The sequence below is a fragment of the Cebus imitator genome, unplaced genomic scaffold, assembly GCF_001604975.1.
Source record: "Cebus imitator isolate Cc_AM_T3 unplaced genomic scaffold, Cebus_imitator-1.0 Scaffold2, whole genome shotgun sequence".
In the NCBI taxonomy this organism is placed as follows: Eukaryota; Metazoa; Chordata; class Mammalia; order Primates; family Cebidae; genus Cebus; species Cebus imitator.
In genome coordinates, this window is record NW_016107317.1 from 2263140 (window position 1) to 2289277 (window position 26138).

General features: G+C 44.0%; 1 protein-coding gene and 1 pseudogene across 5 annotated transcripts; both read left to right on the forward strand.

The window, feature by feature from the left end:
- The first annotated feature begins 3274 nt into the window (after positions 1–3274).
- Positions 3275–4220, forward strand: LOC108304168 (annotated as a pseudogene). The gene has a single exon (XR_001825148.2). The product of XR_001825148.2 is annotated as a 40S ribosomal protein SA-like (transcript).
- A 13089-nt stretch (positions 4221–17309) lies between these two features.
- On the forward strand, positions 17310–17977 carry LOC108304179 (28S ribosomal protein S18c, mitochondrial-like). Of its 4 annotated transcripts, none has more exons than XM_037739093.1 (2): positions 17310–17540; positions 17795–17977. In XM_037739093.1, exons 1-2 carry the CDS (start codon positions 17310–17312, stop codon positions 17975–17977), a joined length of 414 nt encoding a protein of 137 aa, XP_037595021.1. The 4 variants fall into 4 exon arrangements, with proteins under 4 accessions (XP_037595021.1, XP_037595023.1, XP_017383715.1 ...); XM_037739095.1 differs by having other exon boundaries at positions 17310–17461; positions 17803–17977; XM_017528226.2 differs by having other exon boundaries at positions 17310–17552; positions 17862–17918.
- Positions 17978–26138: the final 8161 nt, after the last annotated feature.

Genomic DNA, 26138 nt, shown 5'->3' on the forward strand with positions numbered 1-26138 from the left:
ATATATGGAGTTTATTGTATTGAGATATATTCCTTCTATACTTAATTTGCTGAGTTTTTTTTTTTTTATCTTGAAGGGATGTTAAATTTCATCAAATACAGAAAGATATTGAGTTGCAGGAAGGTATTGAGATGATCATATTGGTTTTGTCCTTCATTCTGTTGATGCTCTGTATGACATTTATTGATTTATGTGTGTTGCACCATCCTTGAATCCCAGGGATAAACCTCACTTGATCATGGTGTATAATCTGTTTGATGCACTGTTGGATTTGGTTTTCTAGTATTTTATTAAGGATTTTTGTAGCTATGTTCATCAGGGATATTGGTCTACAATTTTCTTTTTTGTTTTGTCTTTGTCTCATTTTGGTATTAAGGCAATGCTAGCCTATGAGTTAGGAAGAATTTCCACACCATCAATTTTTTTTGAGTAATTTGAGAGAAATTGGTGTTAGTTCTTTAAAAATTTCATAGGATTCAACAGTAAAGCCATCTGGTCATGGGCTTTTCTTTGTTGGAAGACTTTATTACTGATTCAATATTTTACTCATTGCTGGTTTATTCAGGTTTTCTGTTTCTTATTCCTGGACACATACAACCTACCAAGATTGAACCTGAAATAGGTTCATTGTATGTGTCCAGGAATTTATTCACTTCCTCTAGGTTTTCCAATTTGTTGATGTATAGTTATTCACAATAGTCTCTAATGATCCTTTGTATTTCTGTGATATCAGTTGTAATGTTTCCTTTTTTATTTGTGATTTTATTTATTAGGATCTTCTCTCAATTTTTCTTAGTCTAATTAAAAGTTTGTCTAAATTTTTTATCTTTTCATAAAACCAACTCTTTGATTTATTGATCCTTTGCATTTTTCTAGTCCCAACAATGTTCATTTCTGCTCTGATTTTTATGATTTCTTTCCTTCTCCTAATTTCTTGCTTTTCTAGTCTCCCAAGGTACATCATTAGATTGTTTATTTAAAAGATTTCTACTTGTTTGACATCTGTATATTGCCATCAACTTCCCTCTTATTCCTGCTTTTTGTATCTCCCATAGGTTTTGGTATTTTGTGTTTCAATTTTCATTTGATTCAAAAATATTTTAATTTTTTTCTTAATTTCTGTATTGTCCCATTGGTTATTCAGGAGCATGTTGTTTAATTTCCATGTATTTGTACAGTTTCCAGAGTTCCTCTAGTGATGGATTTTTAAGTTTTATTCCATTGTGGAGAACATGGATACTTGATATGATTTCAATTTTTAAAAATTTGTTGAGATTTGGTTTGTAGTCTAACATATGGAATGTTCTATGTGCTGATAAGAAGAATGAGTTTTTCTGCAACTATTAAATAAAAGGTCCTATAAATGTTTAGGTCCATTTGGTCTCTGGCGCAGTTTAAATCCAATGTTTCTTTGTTGATATTCTGTCTAGATAATCTTCTCAATGCTGAAAGTGGGGCATTTAAGTCCCCAACTATTATTGTACTGATATCTATCTCTTCCTCTAGATCTAATGCTATTTGCTTTATATATCTGAGTGCGCCAGTGTTGAGTACATATATATTTAGAATTGTTATATCCTCTCGCTGAACTGATCCCTTTATTATTATATAATTACCTTCTGTATTTCTTTTTAAAGCTTTTGACTTGAAGTCTGTTTAAGTCTGATACAAGTATACCTGCTGTTGTTCATTTTTGGTTTCTCTTTGCATGAAATATATTTTTTCATCCCTTCACTTTCAGTTTATGTGTGTCTTTTTTTTTTTGAGACAGAGTTTCACTCTTGTTACCCAGGCTGGAGTGCAATGGCACGATCTCGGCTCACCGCAACCTCCGCCTCCTGGGTTCAGGCAATTCCCCTGCCTCAGCCTCCTGAGTAGCTGGATTACAGGCACGCACCACCATGCCCAGCTAATTTTTTGTGTGTGTTTTTAGTAGAGACGGAGTTTCACCTGTTGACCAGGATGGTCTCGATCTCTTGACCTCGTGATCCACCCACCTCAGCCTCCCAAAGTGCTGGGATTACAGGCTTAAGCCACCGCGCCTGGCCTATGTGTGTCTTTATAGGAGAAGTGAGTTTCTTGTAGGCAGTGTACAGTTGAGCCTTGATTTTTTTACCCATTCAGCCAACCTCAATTTTTCTTATTTTTGTTTTTGTTTTGAGACAGCCTCACTCTGACACCTAGGCTGGACTGCAGTGGTGCAATCTCGGATCACTGCAATCTCTGCCTCCCGGGTGATTCTCCTGCCTCAGCCTCCTGTGTAGCTGGGACTACAGGTGCGTGCCACAACACCTGGCTAATTTTTTGTATTTTTAGTAGAGACAGGGTTTTACCATGTTAGCCAGGATGGTCTTGATCTCCTGACCTCATGATCTGCCCATCTCATCTTCCAAAATTCCTGGGATTACAGGCATGAGCCACCACAACTGGCCTCAGCCTATATTTTTCTAATTGAGGAAGTTAATGTTTACATTCAAGATTATTATTGATAGGTAAGAAAAAAACTCCTGACATTTTAAAAACTGTTTTCTGGTTGTCTTATATATCTTTTGTTCCTTTCTTCCTCTCTTTTTTATCTTTGTGATTTGGTGGTTTTCTGTAGTGATAAGGGCTGATTCCTTTCTATTTCTCATTTGGGTAATTGTTCTACTTGTGAGTTTTACACTTTCACATGATTTCATCATAGCAGTTATCATCATTTTCCTCCAAATGTAGGACTTTCTTAAGCATTTCCTCCTTTTTCTTTCTTTCCTTTTTTTTTTTTTATTGAGATGGAATCTCACTCTGTCACCCACGCTGAAGTGCAATGGCGCAATCTCAGCTCACTGCAGCCTTTGCCTCCTGGGTTCAAGTGATTCTCCTGCCTCGGATCCCCCTCCACCATGCCTGGCTAAGTTGGATTACAGGCACCCACCATCACGCCTGACTAAATTTTGTATTTTTAGTAGAGACGGAGTTTCACCATGTTGGCCAGGCTGCCCTCTAACTCCTGACCTCAGGTGCTTCAACCACCTCGGCCTCCCAAAGTGCTAGGATTACAGGTGTGAGCCACCACTCCTGGCCAAGCATTTCTTACAAGGCAGTCTAGTGATAATGAACTCCTTCAGCTTTTGCATGTCTGGTGATATAGTCTGAATGTGTGTCCCTGCCCAAATCTCATGTTGATTTATAATCCCAAGAGAATTAGTTTATCACCACTTTCTGCGCCACCTGCCGAGGGGTCCATATGGCGTTGTTCTGGATTCCTGTTGTAAGTTAAAGGGAAATGTTCACAATGTCCGGAGCCCTTGATGTCCTACAAATGAAGGAGGAGGATGTCCTTAAGTTCCTTGCAGCAGGAACTCATTTAGGTGGCACCAACCTTGACTTCCAGATGGAACAGTACATCTATAAAAGGAAAAGTGATGGCATCTACATCAAAAATCTGAAGAGGACCTGGGAGAAGCTTCTCCTGGCAGCTCGTGCCATTGTTGCCATTGAAAATCCTGCTGATGTCCAGAAATACTGGCCAGAGGGCCATGCTGAAGTTTGCTGCTGCTACTGGAGCCACTCCAATTGCTGGCTGCTTCACTCCTGGAACCTTCACTAACCAGATCCAGGCAGACCTCCAGGAGCCACGGCTACCTATGATTACTGACCCCACAGCTAACCACCAGCCTCTCATGGAGGCATCTTATGTTAACCTACCTATCATTGCTCTGTGTAACACAGATTCTCCTCTGCACTATGTGGACATTGCCATCCCATGCAACAGCAAGGGAGCTCACTCAGTGGGTTGTTGTGGTGGATGCTAGGTTGGGAAGTTTTGTGCATGCGTGGCACCATTTCCCATGAACACCCGTGGGAGGTCATGCCTGATCTCTACTTCTACAGAGATCCTGAAGAGATTGAAAAAGAAGAGCAGGCTGCTGCTGAAAAGGCTGTGACCAAGGAGGAATTTCAGGGCGAATGGACTATTCCAGCTCCTGAGTTCACTGCTACTGAGCCTGAGGTTGCAGACTGGTCTGAAGGCGTGCAGGTGCCCTCTGTGCCTTTCCAGCAGTTTCCTACTAAGGGCTGAAGTGCTCAGCCTGCCATGGAAAACTGGTCTGCAGCTCCCACTGCTCAGGCCACTGAATGGGTAGGAGCAACCACTGAATGGTCTTAAGCTGTTCTTGCATGGGCTCTTAGGCAACATGGAAATAAGATTGGTGGAAAATAAACATTGAGTTTTAAAAAAAGAAAAAGAAAAAAACAGTTTATCACTATCCCCTTGGTGCTATCCTCAATAGTGAGTTCTCATGAGATCTGGCCACTTAAAAGTGAAAGGCACCTCCCCACATTCTCTTGCTCTGCTTTCACCTTGTGATGTACCTACTCTCCCTTTCCTTTCTGCCATGACTGGAAGCTTCCTAGGCCTCCCAGAAGCAAGATGCCACTATGCTTTCTTTACAGCCTGTAGAACGAAGGCCCATAAAACCTCTTCTCTTATAAATCACCTAATCTCAGGTATTTCTTTATAGCAATGCAAGAATGGTCTAAGGCACCTGGAAAAGTCTTTTTCTCCTTCATTCTGAAGGATAACTTTGGTGGGTATAGTATTCTTGGCTGGCAGTTTTGTTCTTTCGGCACTTTGAATATATATCATCCTATTCTCTCCTTGCTTGTAAGCTTTCTGCTGAGAAATCTTCTGGGGATTTCCTTGTATGCAATGACACTTTTGTCTTGCTGTTTTTAAAACCCATTCTTTGTCTTTCTGACAGTTTTACTATAATGTGACTTGAAGAGGACCTTTTTGGGTTGAATTTATTTGGGAACCTTTGAGCTTTCTAGATTTGGATGTCTATATCTCTCCCAAGACTTGGAAAGTTTTCAGCTGTTATTTCATCAAATGGGTTTTTCTGTATTTTTTTTTCGCATTTCTCCTTAAACATAAATAGTGTAAATATTTGTTCACTTAATCATGCCTCACAAGTCCCCTAGGCTGCTTTCTTCATTCTTTTCTTTGTTTTAAAGACAGGGTCTTACTCTGTTGCCCAGGCTGGAGTGCACTGGTATGATTATAGCTTACTGCAGCCTCAAACTTCTGGGCACAATGATCCTTCCACCTCAGCCTCACAAGTAGCTAGGACTGCAGATGCATGCTACCACACCTGGCTATTTTTTCCCCCCAGAGATGGGGTTTGACTTTCTTGCCCATGCTGGTCTCAAACTCCTAGGTTTAAGCAATTCTCCCACATCAGCCTCTCAAGTAACTAAAATTACAGGCGTGAGTCTATTGTTGAAGCTCTCAACTGTATTTTTTATTTTATTCACTAAATTTTTCAGCTCCAAATTTTCTGGTGTTTTGTTAAATATCTATTTCTTTGTTGAATTTCTCATTCAGATCATGAATTGCTTTCCTTATTTTGTTAAATTTCCATATTTTGTTAAATTCTCCCATATCTTACTGAGTTTCCTTAAGATAATTGTTTTGAATTTCTTTTCAGGCATTTCATAGATTTCCTTTTCTTCAGGGTCTGTTACTGGAGAATCATCATGTTCCTTTGAAGTTGTCATGTTTCCTTGCTTTTTCTCGTTTCTTGTGTCCCTATATTGATATCTGTACATGTGGTAGAATAGTCACCTCTTCCCATTTTGTGGTGTAGCTTTCATGGAGACAGACTTCTTTCCTATAGATGTGTTTTACAGTATCAGTTGGGGTGGTGCTTTGGCTTTAGCTCTGGGTAGGTGCAGTAGTGTAGTCTCCATGAGATTTCTTTGGCTACAGTCAACATCAGCAATGTCTGTGAGTGTCTCAGTGGCCCAGACTGTGGAGGCAGTAGTGTGGCTTTGCTTGGGATGAATATGACTGGGCAGGTCAGTTCTCAGGCCCTTGTAATGAGAAATATGTATCAGGTGCAGAGTCTGCACCAGTCAAGGGGGAAGAGTCATTGGTGACTGTGGGTGCTAGGTAGGCCAGTCTTCAGATCCTTGGGAGACATGCATGGTAGATCTTCTAGCCAAGGCGGTGGGGCTGCCAGCAGTGGCCAGCTTTCAGGCCCTGAGAAACATACACATCTGCTCACCCAATTCTTGGGGGTGGCCTCCCACTGTGCTGTATTCCCTTTCCTTGGAGTGTAGGGCACTACATGAACTCAGGTGCCAGGACACAGTAGGTTACATTGCTGTGTCCACTGAAGTTGTGGCATGTTATAGTGCTGAAGCCTTTTGTGTAGGCATGGTGGGATAATGACAGGACCCCAGGGATGTAAAGCTATTGTGCCTCAGGGCAGTATGCAGTGAGTCTGTTCTCAAAATGGCACCATGCTATAGCAACTTGGGTTTTAGGGCCTGAGGGGCACCCAGTGGGATTTCCTTCTCTGGAGCAATGCAGCTATGTGGACTCAAGGTAGCTCCCTATCCTGGGCTCAGGGCCTGTGAAGCCTCTGGGGCTCTCCTATAGCTAATATTTCAAGTGTCCATGGTGGTAATAAGAAGTGCAGGAGATCTCTGGCTTACTCTTTCCCTGAAATAGGTAGTCCTTTTGGCTCCAAGCTGATCCTGGACAGGTTTTTTGTTTTGTTTTGTTTTTTTAAATGAAGTCTCACACTGTTGCCCTAGCAGGAGTGAAGTGGTGCAATCTCAGCTCACTGCACCTCCACCTCCTGGGTTCAAGCAATTCTCTTGCCTCAGCCTCCCGAGTAGCTGGGACCACAGGCGTGCACCACCATGTCCGGATAATTTTTTTTTTTTTTTGAGACGGAGTCTCGCTCTTGTTACCCAGGCTGGAGTGNCCCAGGCTGGAGTGCAATGGCGCGATCTCGGCTCACCGCAACCTCCGCCTCCTGGGTTCAGGCAATTCTCCTGCCTCAGCCTCCTGAGTAGCTGGGATTACAGGTAATTTTTTTTTTTTTTTTAAGTAGAGATGGGGTTTCACTATGTTGGCCAGGCTGGTCTTGAACTCCTAACCCTGTGATCTGCCCTCCTCGGCCTCCCAAAGTGCTGGGATTACAGGCATGAGCCACTGTGCCCAGCCTAGAGAGGTGCTTTGTTTTCCGCTCCATGATGCCATCCCAAGTTTTCCCCACATTGCTCCTTACTAAGGAACTCATTCACAGGGGAAAGAAAAAAAAAAGGCAACACATACTCATGTTCATGGAATAGATGGTCCTGCCACATACCACATCACACAAAAATACCTAGACTGATCCATTCAGATGACATTAGCAGATTTTGCCTAATGCAAATTATCAAATTCCTGGAATTAATTTAATCTATAAGCATTTTTTAAATGCTTTCATTTTGCACTTTACCCCTTGGGCTCTGACTCTGGTTATTAGCCTAATGCAAAGAGACAAAAGATAGGAGGGAAATTATTCACTTTTTTCCCATAACACTGTCTAAATAGAAAACACGGCAACAGCAACTTAAAGCAAAGTTGAAATAGTTCCTTCATACACAGGAGTAGGGCGATTTCTGCAGCAAGGAAAACTCATTATGTGAATGTTAGAGGGAATCATTAAGAGACTTGGGGTTGGGAGACATCTAAGTGTTCCATATCATCCAAATTATCCCTGATATCACCATTCCAAAAGTTATGGCTCCACTCTTTCCCAAATAACGCCTGACTAATATAGAAGATATCTGGTAATGTTAGCAATCCATGAGCCCACAGAATTAAACTCTAGATTTTCATAATCTCAGCCAGGCAACAGTAATTTTTTAATGAATAATCATTATCATAGAAAAATCCCCAAATTTCAGTACGTGTCTTGTAGCTAAAACTTATTATTATTATTATTATTTTTAAACAGAGTCTTGCTCTGTCACCCAAGCTGGAGTGCAGTAGCACAATCTTGGCTCACTGAAATCTCCACCTCCCAGGTTTAAGCAATTTTTATTTTCATGCCTCGGCCTCCAGGACTACAGGCACACACCACCACATCCAGCTAATTTTTGTATTTTTTTAGTAGAGACGTGGCTTTGTCATGTTGGCCAGGCTGGTCTCAAACTCCTGACGTCAAGTGATCCACCTGCCTGGGCTTCCCAAAATGTTGGGACTACAGTCGTGAGCCACTGCTCTCGGCATACTTATTACTTGATTTTTATCTTCCTCTTAAAATGTTATTTAGTGGTCTCATAAGTGTGAGCTCTTTTAGGCTGACTGACAGCACCATGGACGCCATGGCAACCCCCATGACCCACGCATACACCTCTGGATGGCCTCCCAGAATTAGAAAATCTGAAGTAACTGGAAGACCATGAAAAGAGGAAAAATGATCAACCCCTGTGGCACCTAATTAACTTTGAGACATTCTCTATTGTTCCTTATTCCTGCCCCAGTTACTAAGGCAATTGGACTTTGTATCCGATCTTGGTCAACCTCGTGACTCCAGACCCTATGACACCCTCCCAGCTTACAAAAGTCACCCTAAACTGTAACTTCTGTAACTTTCCACTGCTTACCCCAAATCTATAAAACCAATTCCTATCCCACTGCCCTCTGCTGACTCTCTTTTCAGACTCGGCCAGCCTGTACCTGGGTGAATAAACAGCCATGTTGTTCACGCAAAGCCTGTTTGTGGGGAGTCTCATCATCCAGAGTGCCAGTTTTAACATTTGGTGCCAAAAACCCAGGACAGAGGTACTCCTCTGGGGAGACCAGCCCCCTGTCCCCACTCCCCATCTGGGAAGAGACCCACCTGAGACCCCAACACATTAGACCAGACCAGCAGCTTGTGCTTAGCGTGCAGAACAGCTCTCTCACCAGCTTCAGATCAGGTAAGCAGTCTCTCTCTCCTTTTTCCTCTCTTTTCCTTCAGAGAATGGGAAACAAGTCTCTCCCTCTTTCTTTCTCTTTTTCTTCAGAGAAGAGGAGACAAGTCTCTCCCTCCTTCTTTCTCTTTTCCTAAAGCTTTCTCCTTCTAGTAGAGTCAGAGGAGACACTCTATCTGTGTAGACACAGAGAGGCAAGTCTCTCCCTCTCGCTCCAAAACTCCGACGTTGGTCATGGACTCGGGAAGACAGTCATCCCTTGGTATCTGGTCAGTCACAGGGACGCCTGCCTTGATCAGTCACCCACATTTACAGCCCAGGATTCAGTCAGGGATGCCTACTAAAAACCCTGGTAGCTGCTCACTCCTTCTCCTCTCCTCTACTCTATTCCTTTCCTTAAAACTTACCTCCTTCTTCTGGCTTTTCCCTTGAGGATCCCCAGACCCATTCCAACCGCATCTACCGCATGATCAGGTTAGGTCTAGGTATCGATGAAGATGAAGTGGCAGCAGAGGAACCCAGTGCTGCAGTTCCTGATGAGATCCCTCCTCTTGAGGGTGATGAGGATGCGTCTCGCATGGAAGAAGTAGATTAGGAGTTTATAGTTGGAAAACTACCCTTGTATAGTGTCCCCATGGCTCCCCCTGCAGCCTTGAGTGCCCCTCTCCCACCTGGCTCCCCCTGCTGATGTCTGGTGTTTTTCTGTCCTGTCCTTCAGTTTAAGGCAGAAAACAAGGGTGTCAAGCCCCAATTCTTTCCCTACTCTGACAGCAGGATTGGATGTTGTGTATTGTGGTTTTTTATTTTGTTTGTTCATTTTGTTCTGAAATTAAAGTATGCAAAATAAAGAATATGCCGTTTTTATACAAAAAAAAAAAAAAAAAAAAAAAAAATGTTTTTTTTAAAAAAAAAAAAAAAAAAAAAAAAAAAGCCTTACCTCCTTCACCATGGGCAATATTCTACCCTCTATTCCTCTGTCTTCACCTCTAGCCTGCATCCTAAAGAACCTAAAACCTCTTCAACTGTCACCTGATCTGAAACCCAAACGTCGCATTTTTTCTGTAACATGGCCAGGCCTCAATACAAATTAGACAATGGTTCCAAATGGCCAGAAAATGGCACTTTCCATTTTTCTATTCTATTTATTTGTCAATAAATGGGCAAATAGTCTAAGGTGCCCGATGTCCAGGCATTTTATTTACACTCCAATCCCTCCTTAATCTCTGTTCTCAATGCAACCCATCCCAAGTTTTCCTTCTCTCCCTTCTGTCTGCCCCTCCTGCCTCTGCCAGTGACCCAGAATCCTCCTCGCCCATCGACCCTTGGAACATTTCTCCTTCCCACCTGTCCGAACCAGACCCCAATCCAAGCCCTAACCCCCACTCCCGAGCCTCCCTCCTCTTCCTCTGCCCATAATGCACCTCCTTATGCCTCTGGTCACCTCCCCACCTCACACCCGGTCCGGCTTACAATTTAGTCCCCCGGCTACCTCTTCCACCCCTGCTCAACAATTCCCCCTTCAAGAGGTGGCTGGAGCCGAAGGCATATTTAGGATGCGCATTCCTTTCTCTTTATCTGACCTTTCCAAATTGGCCAACAGTTAGGCTCCTTTTCATCAGATCCTCCAATGCTTAACCCAGTTCTATAATCTCACCTGGAGTGACTTAAATGTCTTCCTTACTTCTACTCTGACCCCTGAAGAATGCTTAACATGCAGTTTATCACCCAATCAGCCTCTGACGTTAAAGAAGCTACAGAAATTAACATCTGGCCCTCAAACCGCACAACAGGAATTAACCTCACCTTCAAGGTGTTCAATAATAGGGAAGAAGCTGCCCAGTGGCAGCACATCTCAGAACTACAGATGCTTGCCTCTTCCTTAAGACAAACCCCAGCCACACCACCAGCTCACAAAAACTTCAAAGCACCCAGACTGCAGCGTACAGCCACCCCTCCTGGACCTTGCTTCAGGTGCTGGAAACCCGGCCACTGGGCCAAGGAATGCCCACAGCCCAGGATTCTTCCTAAGCCCTGCCCCTTTGCACGGTGACCCCACAGAAAGTCAGACTATCTGACTCATGTCACTGCTCCCAGAGCTCCTGGAGCTCCAACCCAAAGCTCCAAGACCAAATCCTTCCCAGATCTCTTTGGCTTGGCGGCTGAAGACTGACACTGCTCACACATCTCAGAGGCCCCCTGGACCATCATGGACGCCGAGCTTCAGGTAACTCTTATGGTGGAGGGTAAGTCCATCCCCTTCAATCAACACGGGGCCCTCCCACTCCACGCTGCCTTCTTTTCAAGGACCAGTCTCCGTGGCCTCCATAACTGCGGTGGGAATTGATGGCAAGGCCTCTAGGCCTCTCACAACTCCCCAAGTCTGGTGTCAATTAGGCCAGCACTCCTTTCCACGTTATTTCCTAATCATCCCCACTTGTCCAGTTCCCCTGTTAGGCCGAGATATCCTAACAAAATCGTCTGCCTCCTTAACTATTCCTGGGCTACAGCCACACCTCATTGCCACCCTCCTCCCCAAACCCATACCTCCCTTAATAGCTTCCCTTATGTCCCCCTACCTTAACCCTAGGGTGCGGGACACCGCCTCCCCATCCCTTGTTACAGGTCACTCACCCCTCATCTTCCCCTTAAAACCTAACCACCCTGACCCAGCCCAGTGCCAGTACCCCATCCCACAACAGGCTTTAAAAGGCCTAAAGCCTGTTACCACCCATCTATTACAATATGGCCTTTTAATTCAACCTCCTGCTTCTTCAGCACCTATACTCAAAGGAATATCACATATCCCCTTCGGAAGCCCAAATTTCTTCCCCATCCATCACCTATCTGGGCATAATCCTCCAACAGAATACACACGCTCTCCCTGCCAACCATATCCAGTTAATTCCCCAAACCCCAACCCCATCCACTAACCACCACCTTCTCCATCCTAGGCGTTGTGGGATACTTTTGCCTCCGGATACCAGGTTTTGCCCTCCAACCATACAACTTTATGAACTTACAAAAGGAAACTTAGCTGACCCCATAAACCAAAAATCCTTCCCCATTCTTCCTTTTGTTCTTTAAGAAAAGCCTTAGAGTCTCCTCCTATTTTAGCGCTCCCCAACCCCTCTCAACCCTTCTCTCTCTACACAGCAGAAATAAAAGGCTGTGCCGTCAGAATTCTTACACAGGAGCCAGGCCCATGGCCTGTAGCCTTTTTATCCACACAACTTAACCTCACAGTCCTGGGCTGGCCCTCATGCCTCCATGTGGCAGCAGCTTCCCCCCTGATATTCTTAGAATCCCTCAAAATCACAGGCTATCCCCTACTTGCCCTCTATAGCTCTCACAACCTCCAAAGTTTAGTTTCCCCTTCACACCTCACACGCTTTCAGCCCCTCGCCTTCTCCACCTTTATTCACTATTGATTAAATCCCCACAGTAACCATTGCTCTCGGCTCTGACTTCAACCCAGCCTCTCACTTAATACCCAACACAAACCCTAAAACCCATGACTGTATCTCCCTAATCTATATAGCATCCTCCCCATTTCCACATATTTCTCTTTTTCCTATTCCAGGCCCAAACCACGCATGGTTTATTGCTGGCAGATGCCCCAAGCCCAGTCGGCTGGCACAGCCAAAGCGAGCTACTCATCTATTCGCAAGGCTGCCACACTCCCCTACTCCACCACTTCTCAGCAAGCTGAACTAATCGCCTTAACCCGTGCTCTTACTCTTGCCAAAGGACTAAATGTTAATATCTATACTGACTCTAAATACGCCTTCCACATCCTACACCACCATCCTGCCATATGGGCAGAAAGAGGTTTTCTCACTGCACGGGGGTTCTCTATTATCAATGCCTGCTTAATAAAGGCCCTCCTTAAGGTCAATCTCCTCCCAGCCAAGGCTGGAGTTACCCACTGCAGAGAACCCCAAAAACTGTCAGATCCCATTGCCCAAGGAAATGCCTTAGCTGACAAAACAGCCAAACAGCAGCGGACACCCCAGTATGTCCCCCACAGGGCCAATATTTTTCCTTCCCCTCTATCTCCCCTACCTATTCTCCCTCCAGAAATTCGTGTTACCAGTCGCTTCCTATACAATATAAGGCAAATGGTTCAAAGCTCCTCCTCTTTGCCCCACAAGCTCACTCTATCCTCTCATTCTTTCATGACCGCTTCCATGCAGAATACAAGCCCCTGGCTCATCTTTTAAAACCGCTATTCCTTTTCCATCATGGAAATCCATCCTCAAAGCAATCACATCTCAATGTTCTATCTGCCACTCTCCTACTCCTCAGGGCTTTCTCAGACCCACCACCCCTTTTTCCTACACATCAGGCCCGAGAATTTTCCCCTACACGAGATTGGCAAATAAACTTCAAGTTTTGCCTAGGTAGGCATTGACCCTGTCTCTCACTGCATCCTTGGACGCCCTCCCCTTGCTCTTCAGACTCTCCTCCAGATACCTCTTCCTTCTGCTCAAACCCAATCTTGTTAATGAAAGTGAGTAGCTACTTATAGGTACCACGTGCTTCCTCATACACCATGAAAACAAGAGCTCTCCCTCCACACAGTTACCCTACCAAGCCCCGCTACAACCTTTAACAGCTGCAGCCCTCGCTGGTTCCCTCGGCATTTGGGTCCAAAGCCCCAGCCCCCTCAGAACCCTTTCTCACCTTTTCAGTTTACACTTCCAGTTCCGTCTACGCCAAGGGCTTTTTTCCTCTGTGGTTTTCCTCTTACATCTGCCTTCCTACCAACTGGACAGGCACTTGGACCCTAGTTTTCCTGACTCCCAAAATTCAGTTTGCCAATGGAGACGAAAGCCTCCCTGTTCCTCTCGGGGCCCCGACACGACACAAGCGGGTCATTCCATTGATCCCCTTACTTGTAGGGTTGGGAATTACTACTAGACTCGGCACAGGCATAGCAGGCTTTACCACTTCAATCATAATGATTTCTCTGCTAGCTTTTTAGAATTAACTCAATCACTGTCCCTTCTTCAAGCTCAAGTAAATTCCCTAGCTGCAGCTGTCCACCAAAACCGCAGAGGTCTTGATTGACTGACTGCTGAGAAAGGAGGTCTTTGCTTATTCCTAAATGATGAATGTTGTTTTTATGTAAACCAGTCTGGCCCCATATATGATACTATCAATAAATTAAAAGAGCCCAAAAAAGATTGCTAATCAGGCAAATGGGTATTCTGCACCTGGCTGGACTGGCTGGACACTCTCTCAGTGTCATGGCTTCTTCCAATCCTTAGTCCTCTGATACCTATCTTTCTCCTTCTCTTATTTGGACCCTGTGTTTTTCAATTAATCTCTCAATTACTACAAAACCATATACAAGCGGCAACCCATCAGTAAATAGGACAAATCCTCCTTGTAACAAACCCTTGCCCCGAGATCTCCCAGCAGTCTAAATTCTTTCCCATTTGCAGGTTTCTGCACAGCCCCCAACCCTGCTCGAAGGAGCCCTGAAAAACATCACCCCATCACCCCTCTGTGCCAGTCTTCCCAACGTTCTTCCTCCACTCTTCATTTCTTTTTCCTTTATATTACTAATATAAAAGACAGGAATTAAGGTATTTTAGGCTGACTGACAATGCCAAGAATGCCATGGTAACCTCTGTGACCTGCACAGGCACTCCAGACGAGTTCCTGGAAAATCTGAAGTACACCGGAAGACCATGAAAAGGGGTAGAAATGATCAACCCCTGCAGTGCCTAATTAACTTTGAGACATTCTCTATTGTTCCTTATTCCCACCCCAACTGATAAGGCAATTAGACTTTGTAACTGACCTTGGTCAACCTGGAGACTCCAGACCCTAAGACCCCCTCCCAGCTTGCATAAACCGCCCTAAACTGTAACTTCTGTAACTTTCCACTGCTTATCCCAAACCTATAAGACCAACTCCTCTCCCACCGCCCTCCAGTGACTCTCTTTTCGGACTCAGCCCACCCACACCCAGGTGAATAAATAGCCATGTTGCTCAAACAAAGCCTGTTTGGGGAGTCTCTTCATTCAGAGTGAGCGTTTTAACAATAAGTAGCCATCTTACTTATGCACCTGAAATTTTCACAGCCTATTTATTATTCCATTTCAAAGTTTTCATTCCTAATTTATTTTGAATGTGATAATACCAGCCTATTATTATTTGAAAAACATTTGCCTGATGTGTAAGCTTACTATGGCTACCATAGCAAAGTACCACAGACTGAGTGGCTTAAACAACAGATTTCTTTTCGCCGGGTGCAGCGGCTCACACCTGTAATCCCACCACTTTGGGAGGCCAAAGCGAGCAGATCACAAGGTCAGGAGACCGAGACCATCCTGGCCAACACGGTGAAACCCCATCTCTACTAAAATACAAAAAATTAGCTGGGCATGGTGGCATGTGCCTGTAATCCCAGCTACTCAGGAGGCTGAGGCAGGGGAATCATTTGAACATGGGAGGTGGAGGTTGCAGGGAGCCCAGATCAGGCCAGATCAAGGTGCTGGCAGAGCTGTTTCCTCTGAGCCCTCTCTGCTTGACTTGACCATCTTTTCCCTGTATATTCACATCGTCTTCCCTCTGTACATGCCTGTATCCAAAGTTTCTCTTCTTATAAGGATATCAGTCATATTGGATTAGGACCCACCATAATGACCTTATTTTAACTTGATTACCCCTTTAAGAACCCTGTCTCCAAATAGAGTCACATTCTGAAGTAGGGGGATGAAAGACATATTAAGACTTCAACAAACGAATTTCAGGGGAACACAATTCAGCCCATAAGAGTTGTGCTATACTATGAATGTGTCCCCCAAAATTCACACATTGGAAACAATCTCCAATGTAACAGTATTGGGAGGTGGCGCCTAATGTGAGGTGTTTAGGTCACGGGTCTTCACCCTTATGAATAGATTAAGGCTGCTATCAAAAGGGCTTGTGGGAGCAGACTCTCTTCTAGTCTTCTGCCATGTGAAGACACAGAGCTCACCTTTCTTGCCCTTCTGCCTTTCTCCATGTGAGGACAAAGGAAGACGGCCCATACTAGATGCTAGTGCCTAGGTCTTGGACTGCCTCAGCTTTAGAACTGTGAGAGAATAAATTTCTGTTCTTTATAAATTACCCTGTCTTAGGCATTCTATTAAAGCAGAATGGACTGGACTAAGACAACGTGGCTATAATTTTGTATAAGTATTATTTACCTGGGTCCATATTTACATAATGGACCCAGGTAAATAATAATGAAGACATATAGGCATGAAAAGTAGTGGGGAAAGAACACCACATAAACTTTTGAGTCTTTTTATCATAACCAAAAACAATGTCCCTGACAAATGGTACAAGCCTCTGAAGGAAGGTTAATGAAACCACACCACCAAACACATGATTTAGCTTACAAGTCATGACTACTTTGTCGTTTTACCAGGGATTTTTAAAACACGTTTATAATTTATTTGATAAATAAGCTTTATCATTGATATTTATTAATTGGTGACCACAGGTTGGTCACTGATTGGTAACACAGTTGAAAATGACTATTGTAAAATAGAATATTCTAGGCTTTTTTTTTTTTTTTTTTTTTTGGAGAGTGAGTCTCACTCTGTCTCCCAGGCTAGAATGCAGTGGTGCAACCTCAGCTCACTGCAACCTTCGCCTCCCAGGTTCAAGTGATTCTAGTGCCTCAGCCTCCTAAGCAGCTGAAACTGGTATACTACCATGCCTGGCTAATTTTTGTACTTTTAGTAGAGACAGAGTTTCACCATGTTGGCCAGGCTGGTCTCGAACTCCTGAACTCAAGCAGTCCCCAACCTCAGCCTCTCAAAGTGCTGGGATTACAGGTGTAAGCCACCGCACCCAGCCCGGACTTTTTTTGGGGGAGTGGGGGGCATTACACAGCCCTCAGGAGATCCTTAGAAATTGTGCCCAGAATTTTTTTTTAATTAAGGGAATTTTAAATCAAGATATATCGGTCCATAATTCTGTATTACACTTTTTTCCATTAAAACTTTATAGACTTTGCCAGTCATGGTGGCTCACACCTGTAATCCCAGCACTTTGGAAGGCCAAGGTGGACAGACCACCTGAGGTCAGGAGTTCAAGACCAGCCTGGCCAACATTGTGAAACCCCATCTCTACTAAAAATACACAAATTAGCCAGTTGTGGTGGTGTATGCCTGTAATCTCAGCTACACAGGAGGCTGAGGCAGGAGAATCACTGGAACCTGGGGGGCAGAGGCTGCAGTGAGCCGAGATTCCACCACTGCACTCCATCCTGGGAGACAGATCAAGACTCTGTCTCAAAAAAAAAAAAAAACTTAATAGACTTTGTTTTCTTGTAGAATTAAATATTAGCATAAGACCAATCTTTTATTGCCCCTCCTTTTTGGTGACTTTGTTTTTAGGGGGAGCTATTTACTTAAAGAATCATTTCTATGTCTCATGTCTTATTGATCATTCTGTATCAGCTTTTTCCTATCTTGCATGAATTTTTGATCTGCTAATTCAGGTATTCCTTTATATTAGAAAAGCTCTTCTCAGATTTGGAACAGAAGAAAGTGGAAGAATGAGGAAACATGGCCACTATGGTTGCCGTCTGTAGTGGTCTAGGGAGGAAGAAGTTGACATGCCTGTTAACAGCAACTGTTTACCTTGCACATCCTGGGACTCACATGAGGCCATGGGGAAGATGTTATAAATATAAGCAGGTAACCAGCAATGAGAACCTGCCCATTCCAATAGAAAATCCTTATAAGGGGCCTCTTAAGAAATATATCTTGTGTGGAAAGTATGTAAATTATAAGAATGTACCACTTTGGGTGGACCACAAAGTCAGGAGATCGAGACCACCGTGGCCAAGATGGTCTCTACTAAAGACACTGTCTCTACTAAAAATACAAAAATTAGCTGGGCTTAATGGTGGGTGTCTGTAATCCCAGCTACTCAGGAGGCTGAGGCAGGAGAATCGCTTGAACCCAGGAGGCAGAGGTTGCAGTGAGCCGAGATCACACCACTGCACTCCAGCCTAGGCAACAGAGCGACTCCATCTCAAAAAAAATAGAATGTACCGCTTTTGTCCCATTGTATTTCTCCATTTACTGGATGCATTCATGGAAGGCACATAACAGGTCTTTGTGGGAAGAAACAGAAAGAAATCACAAAAGCAATTAAGAGAGCTCAAATAATGGGGTTGATGCCAGTTTCATACAAGGTCTGCATATCTCAAAGACCCCAAAGTTTGTAATATCAAATATCAGGAATAAAATTATATAAGGTTATCACCAATAAACTTATTTTACAATTAAAACAAAAGTTTTTCTCTTTTATATCTCTGAATTCTTTCTTTAAAAACAATTTCAATAGAAGTATTTGGATTGAGGGGACTTCTAACCTCTAAACAAATAACAATTATCCCAATACTGGATCATCTTTGTCTTCTATCACTATTATTTGCTTTCCAATTGCTTTCATTTTTATCTCTTTTCTTAGCCATTGTTTAAACATTAATCAAGTTTTAATTTACTTAACCCTTGTAACAAGCCTGTGAGTCAAGTGCTATCCTTCTTCCCATTGTTTTGGTGAGGGACAAAATATGAAATATGTTCAAGCTAGGTAATTTAAGGACTATTTAATAAAAGGACTATCTAAAAGGTATGGGCAGAATGTAGGATAACCCCAGGGGACAGCAAAGTGCTCTGGGTTTCACAACAGTTAGATAATGTTATCATCCTTAGGCCTGAAGGACAAAGGGAGGACGTAAATACTACTTCCCTAAGATAGAGTGAGCTATTTTGGTAAGGGCTGTTGTGGGGAGATATGACCTTCAGTTAAGGGACAGACCCCTCTGGCCTCACAGGAAGAGAGCTGGGGGAATAAACACTCCAGCTCTACTCTCTTCTTCCCCTTTAATCTCCTTTGAGTGCTTCCCATTGCCCAGATCCAATTTGAAGCTAAAAGTCAAGATAGCTTCTTGATGCACTCCATGTAGGTCAGTTTCTGCCTCCTAGGACACAAAGCAGAGTAGAGAAGGGTGGATATGAGTCTAGAGGAGCAAAATAAAAGTATTTAGCATAAAAACAGTATTTAACATAATCACTTTACACTACAGTACTACTATACTTCTGTCTCCCGCAGTGGGTGGTTAGGAGGGTAGGCAGATAGTCAACTATTTTATGGGGCAAATAGAAAAATGTATACAGGCCTTTTGCCAACTAAACCAAAAAAATGAAAAGAACGGGGGAAAAAAATAAAAGCTTTTTCTAGGCATATATCACGTTATTTTCGAAAACCACTATTGAGAACTGTAGGCTTCTTGATTGTCACAGTGCTTAGAAGCATCCAGGAGATGGCAGCATTGGTAAGGTATTTAAAAATCAAATGTTAGAAATGTTTTTCACAATTATTCTTGATAGATAATGAACCTCCTAAATGGAATAACATTTTAAAGTATAGTTGGTCCTGAAGAACTAAAAATGCAGAAATACTAAATTACTGTCAATTAATAGCATGGCTTTATGCAGGTGATTATGCAAGGTGATTATGCAACATTATGACACATAATGTTAGTTCAGTAGATGATGGGACTGAAAATACAACAGATTACAATGGGGCTGAAAACTTTCTAAAGCCTAATAACGCCTAGGCTAATGGGTGTGTTTGTGTTTTAGCTTGTTATCTGTTTCTTTTTTCTTTTGAGACCTGGGTATGGCTCTGTCACCCAGGCTGCGGTGCAGTGGCACTATCTTGGCTCACTGCAGCCTCCGTCTCCTGGGCTCAAGCTATCCTCCTGCCTTGGCCTCTGGGGTAGCTGAGATTCCAAGGGTGCACCATCACGCCTGGCTAATTTTTGTATTTTTTTGTAGATATGGGGTTTCACTATGTTGCCTAGGCTGGTCTCAAACTCCTGAGCTCAGGAGATCCTCCCACCTTGGCGTCCCAAAGTGCTGGGACTACGCACCAGGCCTGACAAAAACACGCTTAATAACTAGAGGCATTCACAAATCATGTACAAAATATCGTATGTGAGATGCAGTGACTAATTAAAAACTAGATTATCACAGACATCGTATCAGCTATGAGGCAAAAAAATTAATCTGCCTTGAAATGTTATTTCTAAACTGTTGTAATCATTTCCAGTATTCGAACATAAAACGTTAAAGATACACATAGATGTCAATGTTCTGAGCCAGGTAGTTGGCTGGGTACAGAAGACAAAAGGCTAAAAAACAATCTGACCTTCTAATCCCTCAGCCTGAGATGGTGACAGACAACTCCAATGAATTAGAATACAAGTTGATCTGGCTCTAATAACAAGGTGCCATGTAAATGGGAGGGCCAACTTGCCCAACTCCACCTTGGGAGGTGGGGGAGGGACGTCTCCCTCCCACCAGGGAGGGAGGATGGGGCGGAGACTTTGAGAGAGAAGCCTGCTTTTGCCAGGATAACCACAGGGAGAAGGCCACTGCCTGCAAAAAGAAGGGAAGGCAGGGAGGGAGGGTAGACATGAAACAGCACACCCTATCCCAGTGGTTAACCAGAGGCAATTTTGCCCCCAGGGAAGATTTCGAAATGTCTGGGAACGTTTTCGCTTGTCACCACTGGAGGAGTGCTACTGGTAAAGGTCAGGGATACAGCTAAACATCCCACGGAGCACAGACAACCAACCACGACAAATGAATTATCTGACCCCAAATACTGCCGCTGTTGAAAAACAGCTGTAACCACAAACAGCATCTCTTTGAATGGCAAGGCTGCAGAGAGGAAAAGAAAAGAAGCAAGCGAGAAAGCCAGGAACATTTTCTAAAAGGGGGCGGGGATAAAATTAGGGAAGGTTTATTGACTCCTCCCCCCGAAAAAAAGAAGGAAAGGTTTAGATTTTATTATAATTGTGAGAGCCAAACGCAATCAGGTTTGCATACTAGAAAGATTGCTATGGCTGTGGGAAGAGAATGGGTTGAGATGGCGACGAGGTTGAGAAACAAAGGAAATTGGTATTTTAACAATTTCACTTCTCTTTTCTTTATCAAGGGGAATATCTTCCAAATGAAAAATAGAAGACTAGTAAGAGGAAATTGAAACTCTAGATTGATGTCTAGATTGTAAGAGGGCAAGTAGCTGCTCTAGTGATTTCAAGATTTGTGATGAAGATAAATTAAACTGCCACGTCTGCGCCTCACTTCCTGAATCCCTCCCTCCCTCCGCCTGGTCTGCACTGCTGCCCCTCCCTCCTGTCTGACCCAGTTTCTTAAAGCCCTGCATTTGACTCCATACCTTGGCTCCCATTCTTCATTTATTCTACTAGATTGGCAACCCAGATTTGACTTGTTCTTCCAGTTCTGACTTGGAAACTACCCACCAGCCCTTTGTGCAGATGCTGAAGGTTAGAAATGCCTCACTCCTTAGCCCCAGGCACAGTGAGACTAACCCCGTAAGGGTGGCGATGAAGGGGAGGGGAGGGTTTGACAAATCTCCTCCCAAGTGACATGAGAATTTGTGGATGAGAATAGCAAAACGCTTTTGTTGGTCCAGCCATCAGAGTAAGAGCCAAATCCTGTTTCCTACAGTGTCCCCAACGCCACCTCGCACCTCTGCTCCTACCACCCTGCCCCTCAGTCGCCCAGCCCAGCCACGCTGGCCTCCTTCTGCCTCAAAGAGCTTGCATTGGCTGTTTCTGTCTAGATGAAAAACAGAATTTCCTAGAGAGCTTTCATAAAATGCCCAGATCTGACCCTTACATCCTTTTATTTTTCCTTCTGGGTTTGGCTTTGTTTTTCTTCTTTCCTTCCGTTTCACTCATATCAGCACCTCCACCCCACCTCCCACTCCCACCATACCCATGTCAACAACCCGATACGTGTCTGTTGTATTTTCTCCGTGCTCATTAGACTAAGTAAATAAGAAAAACCTAAGCAAAAGAGAAACATAAGGATGATAGCCCAGTTTCACTCTTCTGCCCCCTTCCATCTTCTTATGATGCTCCCTACTACCTGCACCCAATTGAAAGCCAGAGGGCAAGGAAGCTCACTGGTACAGGAGACATTCTTCTCTTGCCATGTAGGTCAGCCTCTGCCTCCTGAGACACAAAATAGATGAGAGAAGATGACCTTGAAGCTAGAAAGGAAAAAGAATAACCTTTTCCAACCAGACAACTTAAGAAATAAAGCACCGTAAGTGGTGGCTCACGCCTGTAATCCCAGCACTTTGGGAGGCCAAGGGGGGCAGATCACCTGAGGTTGGGAGTTCAAGGCTAGCCTGGCCAACATGGTGAAACCCCATCTCTACTAAAAATACAAAACTAGCCAGGCATGGTGGCCCACGCCTGTAATCCCAGCTACTCAGGAGGCTGAGGCAGGAGAATCACTTAAACTCGGGAGGCAGAGGTTGCAGTAAGCCGAGATCATGCCACTGCACTCCAGCCTGCACAAAAATAGCAAAACTTCGTTTCAAAAAAGAAAGCAACAAAGCATTTGAACTGGGGAGGCAGAGGTTGCAGTGAGCCAAGATCGTGCCATTGCACTCCAGCCTAGGCGACAGAACAAGACTCCATCTCAAAAAATAAAAAACAAAGCATTACAGACATCACTGAGGCCGAAGTAACTGGAAAGTGGAAAAATGATCAACCCGTGCGGCGCCTAACTAACCTGAGACATTTTTCTATTGTTTCTTATTCCGGCCTCAATTGGCAAGGCCATTGGACTTTGTAATCGACCTTGGTCAACCTCCTGACTCCACACCCTACAACCCCCTCCCAGCTTGCAAAAAACCACCCTAAACTATGAGTTCTGTAACTTTCCACTGTTTACCCCAAACCTATAAAACAACTACCCCACCTCCCACTGCCCTTCGATGACTCTCTTTTCGGACTCAGCCCACCCGCACCAGGTGAATAAGCAGACATGTTACTCACACAAAGCCTGTTTGTGGTGGGGGGGAGGGTCTCTTCATTTAGAGTGTGCATTTTAACGGCTTTTATGTGTTTATACACTTTATATAAATGGTTGTATGGGATGTGGATTTTTCTGCCCTTTCCTTTTTTGCTCCACTCTATGTTTTTGAGATTTCTCCATGTTATACATATAGCTCCAGGTTCTTCAATTTTAGCAAGGTACACCATCTCTTTGTATGAATTGCTACACTAATATATATACTTCTTTCCTTTTTTTTTTTTTTTGAGATAGAGTCTTGTTTTGTCTCCCAGGCTGGAGTGTGGTGCTGAGATCTCAGCTCACTGCAACCTCTACCTTCTGGATTCAAGCAATTCTCATGCTTCGGCCTCCCAAGTAGCTGGGATTACAGATGTACACTACCACGCCTGGCTCATTTTTTTTTATTTTTTATTTTTTTGAGAAGGAGTCTGGCTCTGTCGCCCAGGCTGGAATGCAGTGACACGACCTCAGATCACTGCAACCTCTGCCTCCTGGGTTCAAGCAATTATCCTTTTTTTTTTTTTTTTTTTTTTTAGAAGGAGTTTCGCTCTTGTTACCCAGGCTGGAGTGCAATGGCGCGATCTCGGCTCACCGCAACCTCCACCTCCTGGGTTCAGGCAATTCTCCTGCCTCAGCCTCCTGAGCAGCTGGGATTACAGGCACGCATCACCATGCCCAGCTAATTTTTTGTATTTTTAGTAGAGACGGGGTTTCACCGTGTTGACCAGGATGGTCTCGATCTCTTGACCTCGTGATCCACCCGCCTCGGCCTCCCAAAGTGCTGAGATTACAGGCTTGAGCCACCGCGCCCGGCATGCAATTATCCTTTCTCAGCCTCCTGAGTATCTGGGACTATAGGCACCTGCCACCATGCCTGGCTAATTTTTTTTGTATTTTTAGTAGAGATGGGGTTTCACCTTGTTGGTCAGGCTGATCTCGAGCTCCTGACCTCAGGTGATCCACACACCTCTCTCTCCCAAAGTGCTGGGATTACAGGCATAAGCCACCGTGCCTGGCCTAATTTTTGTATTTTTAGTAGAGATGAGGTTTTACTGTGTTGGCCAGGCTGGTCTCAAACGCCTGACCTCAGGTGGTCCACTCACCTCAGCCTCCCAAAGTGCTGGAATTACAGGAGTGAGCCACAGCGCCCAGCCTAATATTTAATTGCTTATAAATTTTTACTATTACAAACAAGGCTGGAATGAACATTCTTATAAATACCTTCTAAAGCGTATGTGTAAGAGTCTCTCTGTAGTTTGGAATTAGAAATTCCTAACAATAATCCTCCATATTATAGCCTGAGTCCTCTAGAAAACAGAGCCTAAGGCAAGGATTAGGCTCTTTATTTGGGAAGCAAAAACCTAGGACAGCAAACCCAAGAAAAAGAGAAACTGAGACAAGAAAAGATATAAAGCAATATAATGCAATGCATTACCATGCTGGCCACTGCATCACAAGAAGCCACAAAAAGATAGTGGTTACTCTGGTAAAAGATTCATGTCCACACAACAAATGAATCTTTCACCAGAATGTTTGAAGGAGAGAGCACACCATAGCATAATCTATACAATGAAAAAGGGAGCGGGGACTTAACTGCCCATCTCCTCCCTTCTCCCACTTCCCCTAGATCAAAGTACACTTCACAAGAAGCCAACAACTTTTCCTACCTCTGCAATTCAGGGCTGCATCATCTGGCTTTTTGGCAGCCACTGAGGAAGACAAATTCCATAACCCATGTGTAGCATTCTATCCAAGTCTAGAAGAGGAGAGACCGTTTATTATGATTAGGGCTTGACATAAGCAGTGCTGTGAATATCCTAGGTTTTCAACTCAGACTCCACCCATCTCAGGGAGTTTGGCAAGGTCACCATCAGAGGCAGCAGCATCAGCACAAACTAGAAGGTGGAAAATGCCATTAGAAAAAAGAAGGTGGTAACAAGCATCTGAGAAACTACCCTGGTTTGCTGTGTTCAATACATTATGTAAGGTCTTTAAGGCTGACTGACAGTGCCATGGACGCCATGGCGACCCCTATGACCCGTACGTCACCTCTGGATGGCCTCCCAAAACTAGAAAGTCTGACTGGAAGACCACAAAAAGAGGAAGAATGATCAACCCCTGGGGTGCTTAATTAACTTGAGACATACTCTATTGTTCCTTATTCCTGCCTCAATTGATAAGGTAATTGGACTTTGTAACCAACCTTGGTCAACCTGGTGACTCCAGACCCTACGAGCCCCTCCCAGCTTGCAAAAACCTCCCTAAACTGTAACTTCTGTAACTTTCCACTGCCAACCCCAAACCTATGAAACCAACTCCTATCCCACCACCCTCCACTGACTCTCTTTTTGGACTCAGTCTGCCCGCACCCAGGTAAACAGCCATGTTGCTCACACAAAGCCTTTTGGGGGATGGGGGGGTCTCTTCATTAAGAGTGCATGTTTTAGTATGTTGTGCATATTTTCAGTTTTCCCTGATGTTGCAAAATTGTAACGGCACCAATTTATACTCCCATCAGTCTAGAAGAATCCAGTTGTTTCACAACCTTGCTAACACTTAGCATTATCATGCTTCAGAAATTTAGCTAATCTACAGCCAGGCACAGTGGCTCATGCCTGTAATCCCAGCACTTCGGGAGGCCGAGGTGGGTGGATCACTTGAGGTCAGGAGTTTGAGACCAGCCTGGTCAACACGGCAAAATCTCATCTCTATTAAAAATACAAAAATTAGCTGGGTGTAATGTCACACACATGTAACCCCAGCTACTCGGGGGGCAGAGGCAAGACAATCACTTGAACCTGAGAGGCAGAAGTTGTAGTGAGCTGAGATTATACCACTGCACTCCAGCCTGTGTGACACAGCAATCAAAACAAACAAACAAAAAAGAACCAAAGAAATTTAGCTAATCTAATGGATGTATAATGGCATCTCATATTGTTTTAATTTGCCTTTATTAACAGTCAGACTGAGGCTGAGCATGATGGCTCATACCTGTAATCCCAGCACTTTGGGAGGCCAAGGCTGGTGGATCACTTGAGTTCTGTAGTTTGAGATGAGCCTGGCCAAAATGTCGAAACCCTGTCTCTACTAATAATATAAAAACTAGGGCCGGGCGTGGTGGCTCACGCCTGTAATCCAAGCACTTTGGAGGCCAAGGTGGGTGGATCACCTGAGGCTGGGAATTCAATACCAGCCTGACCAACATGGTGAAACCCCATCCTAAAAAAAACTAGCTGGGTGTTGTGGGGCATGCCTGTTATCCCAGCTACTTGGGAGGCTGAGGCAGGAGAATTGCTTGAACCCTGGAGGCAGCGGTTGCAGCCAAGTTCATGCCACTGCACTCCAGCCTGGGTGACAGAGTGAGACTCCATCTCAAAAAAAGAAAAGAAAAGAAAAGAAAAACAGTGAGACTGAATATCCTTTTAGTCAAGAGTGAATTATCTATTTAAATCTTTTCCAATTTTTCTTTTAGATTCTTTG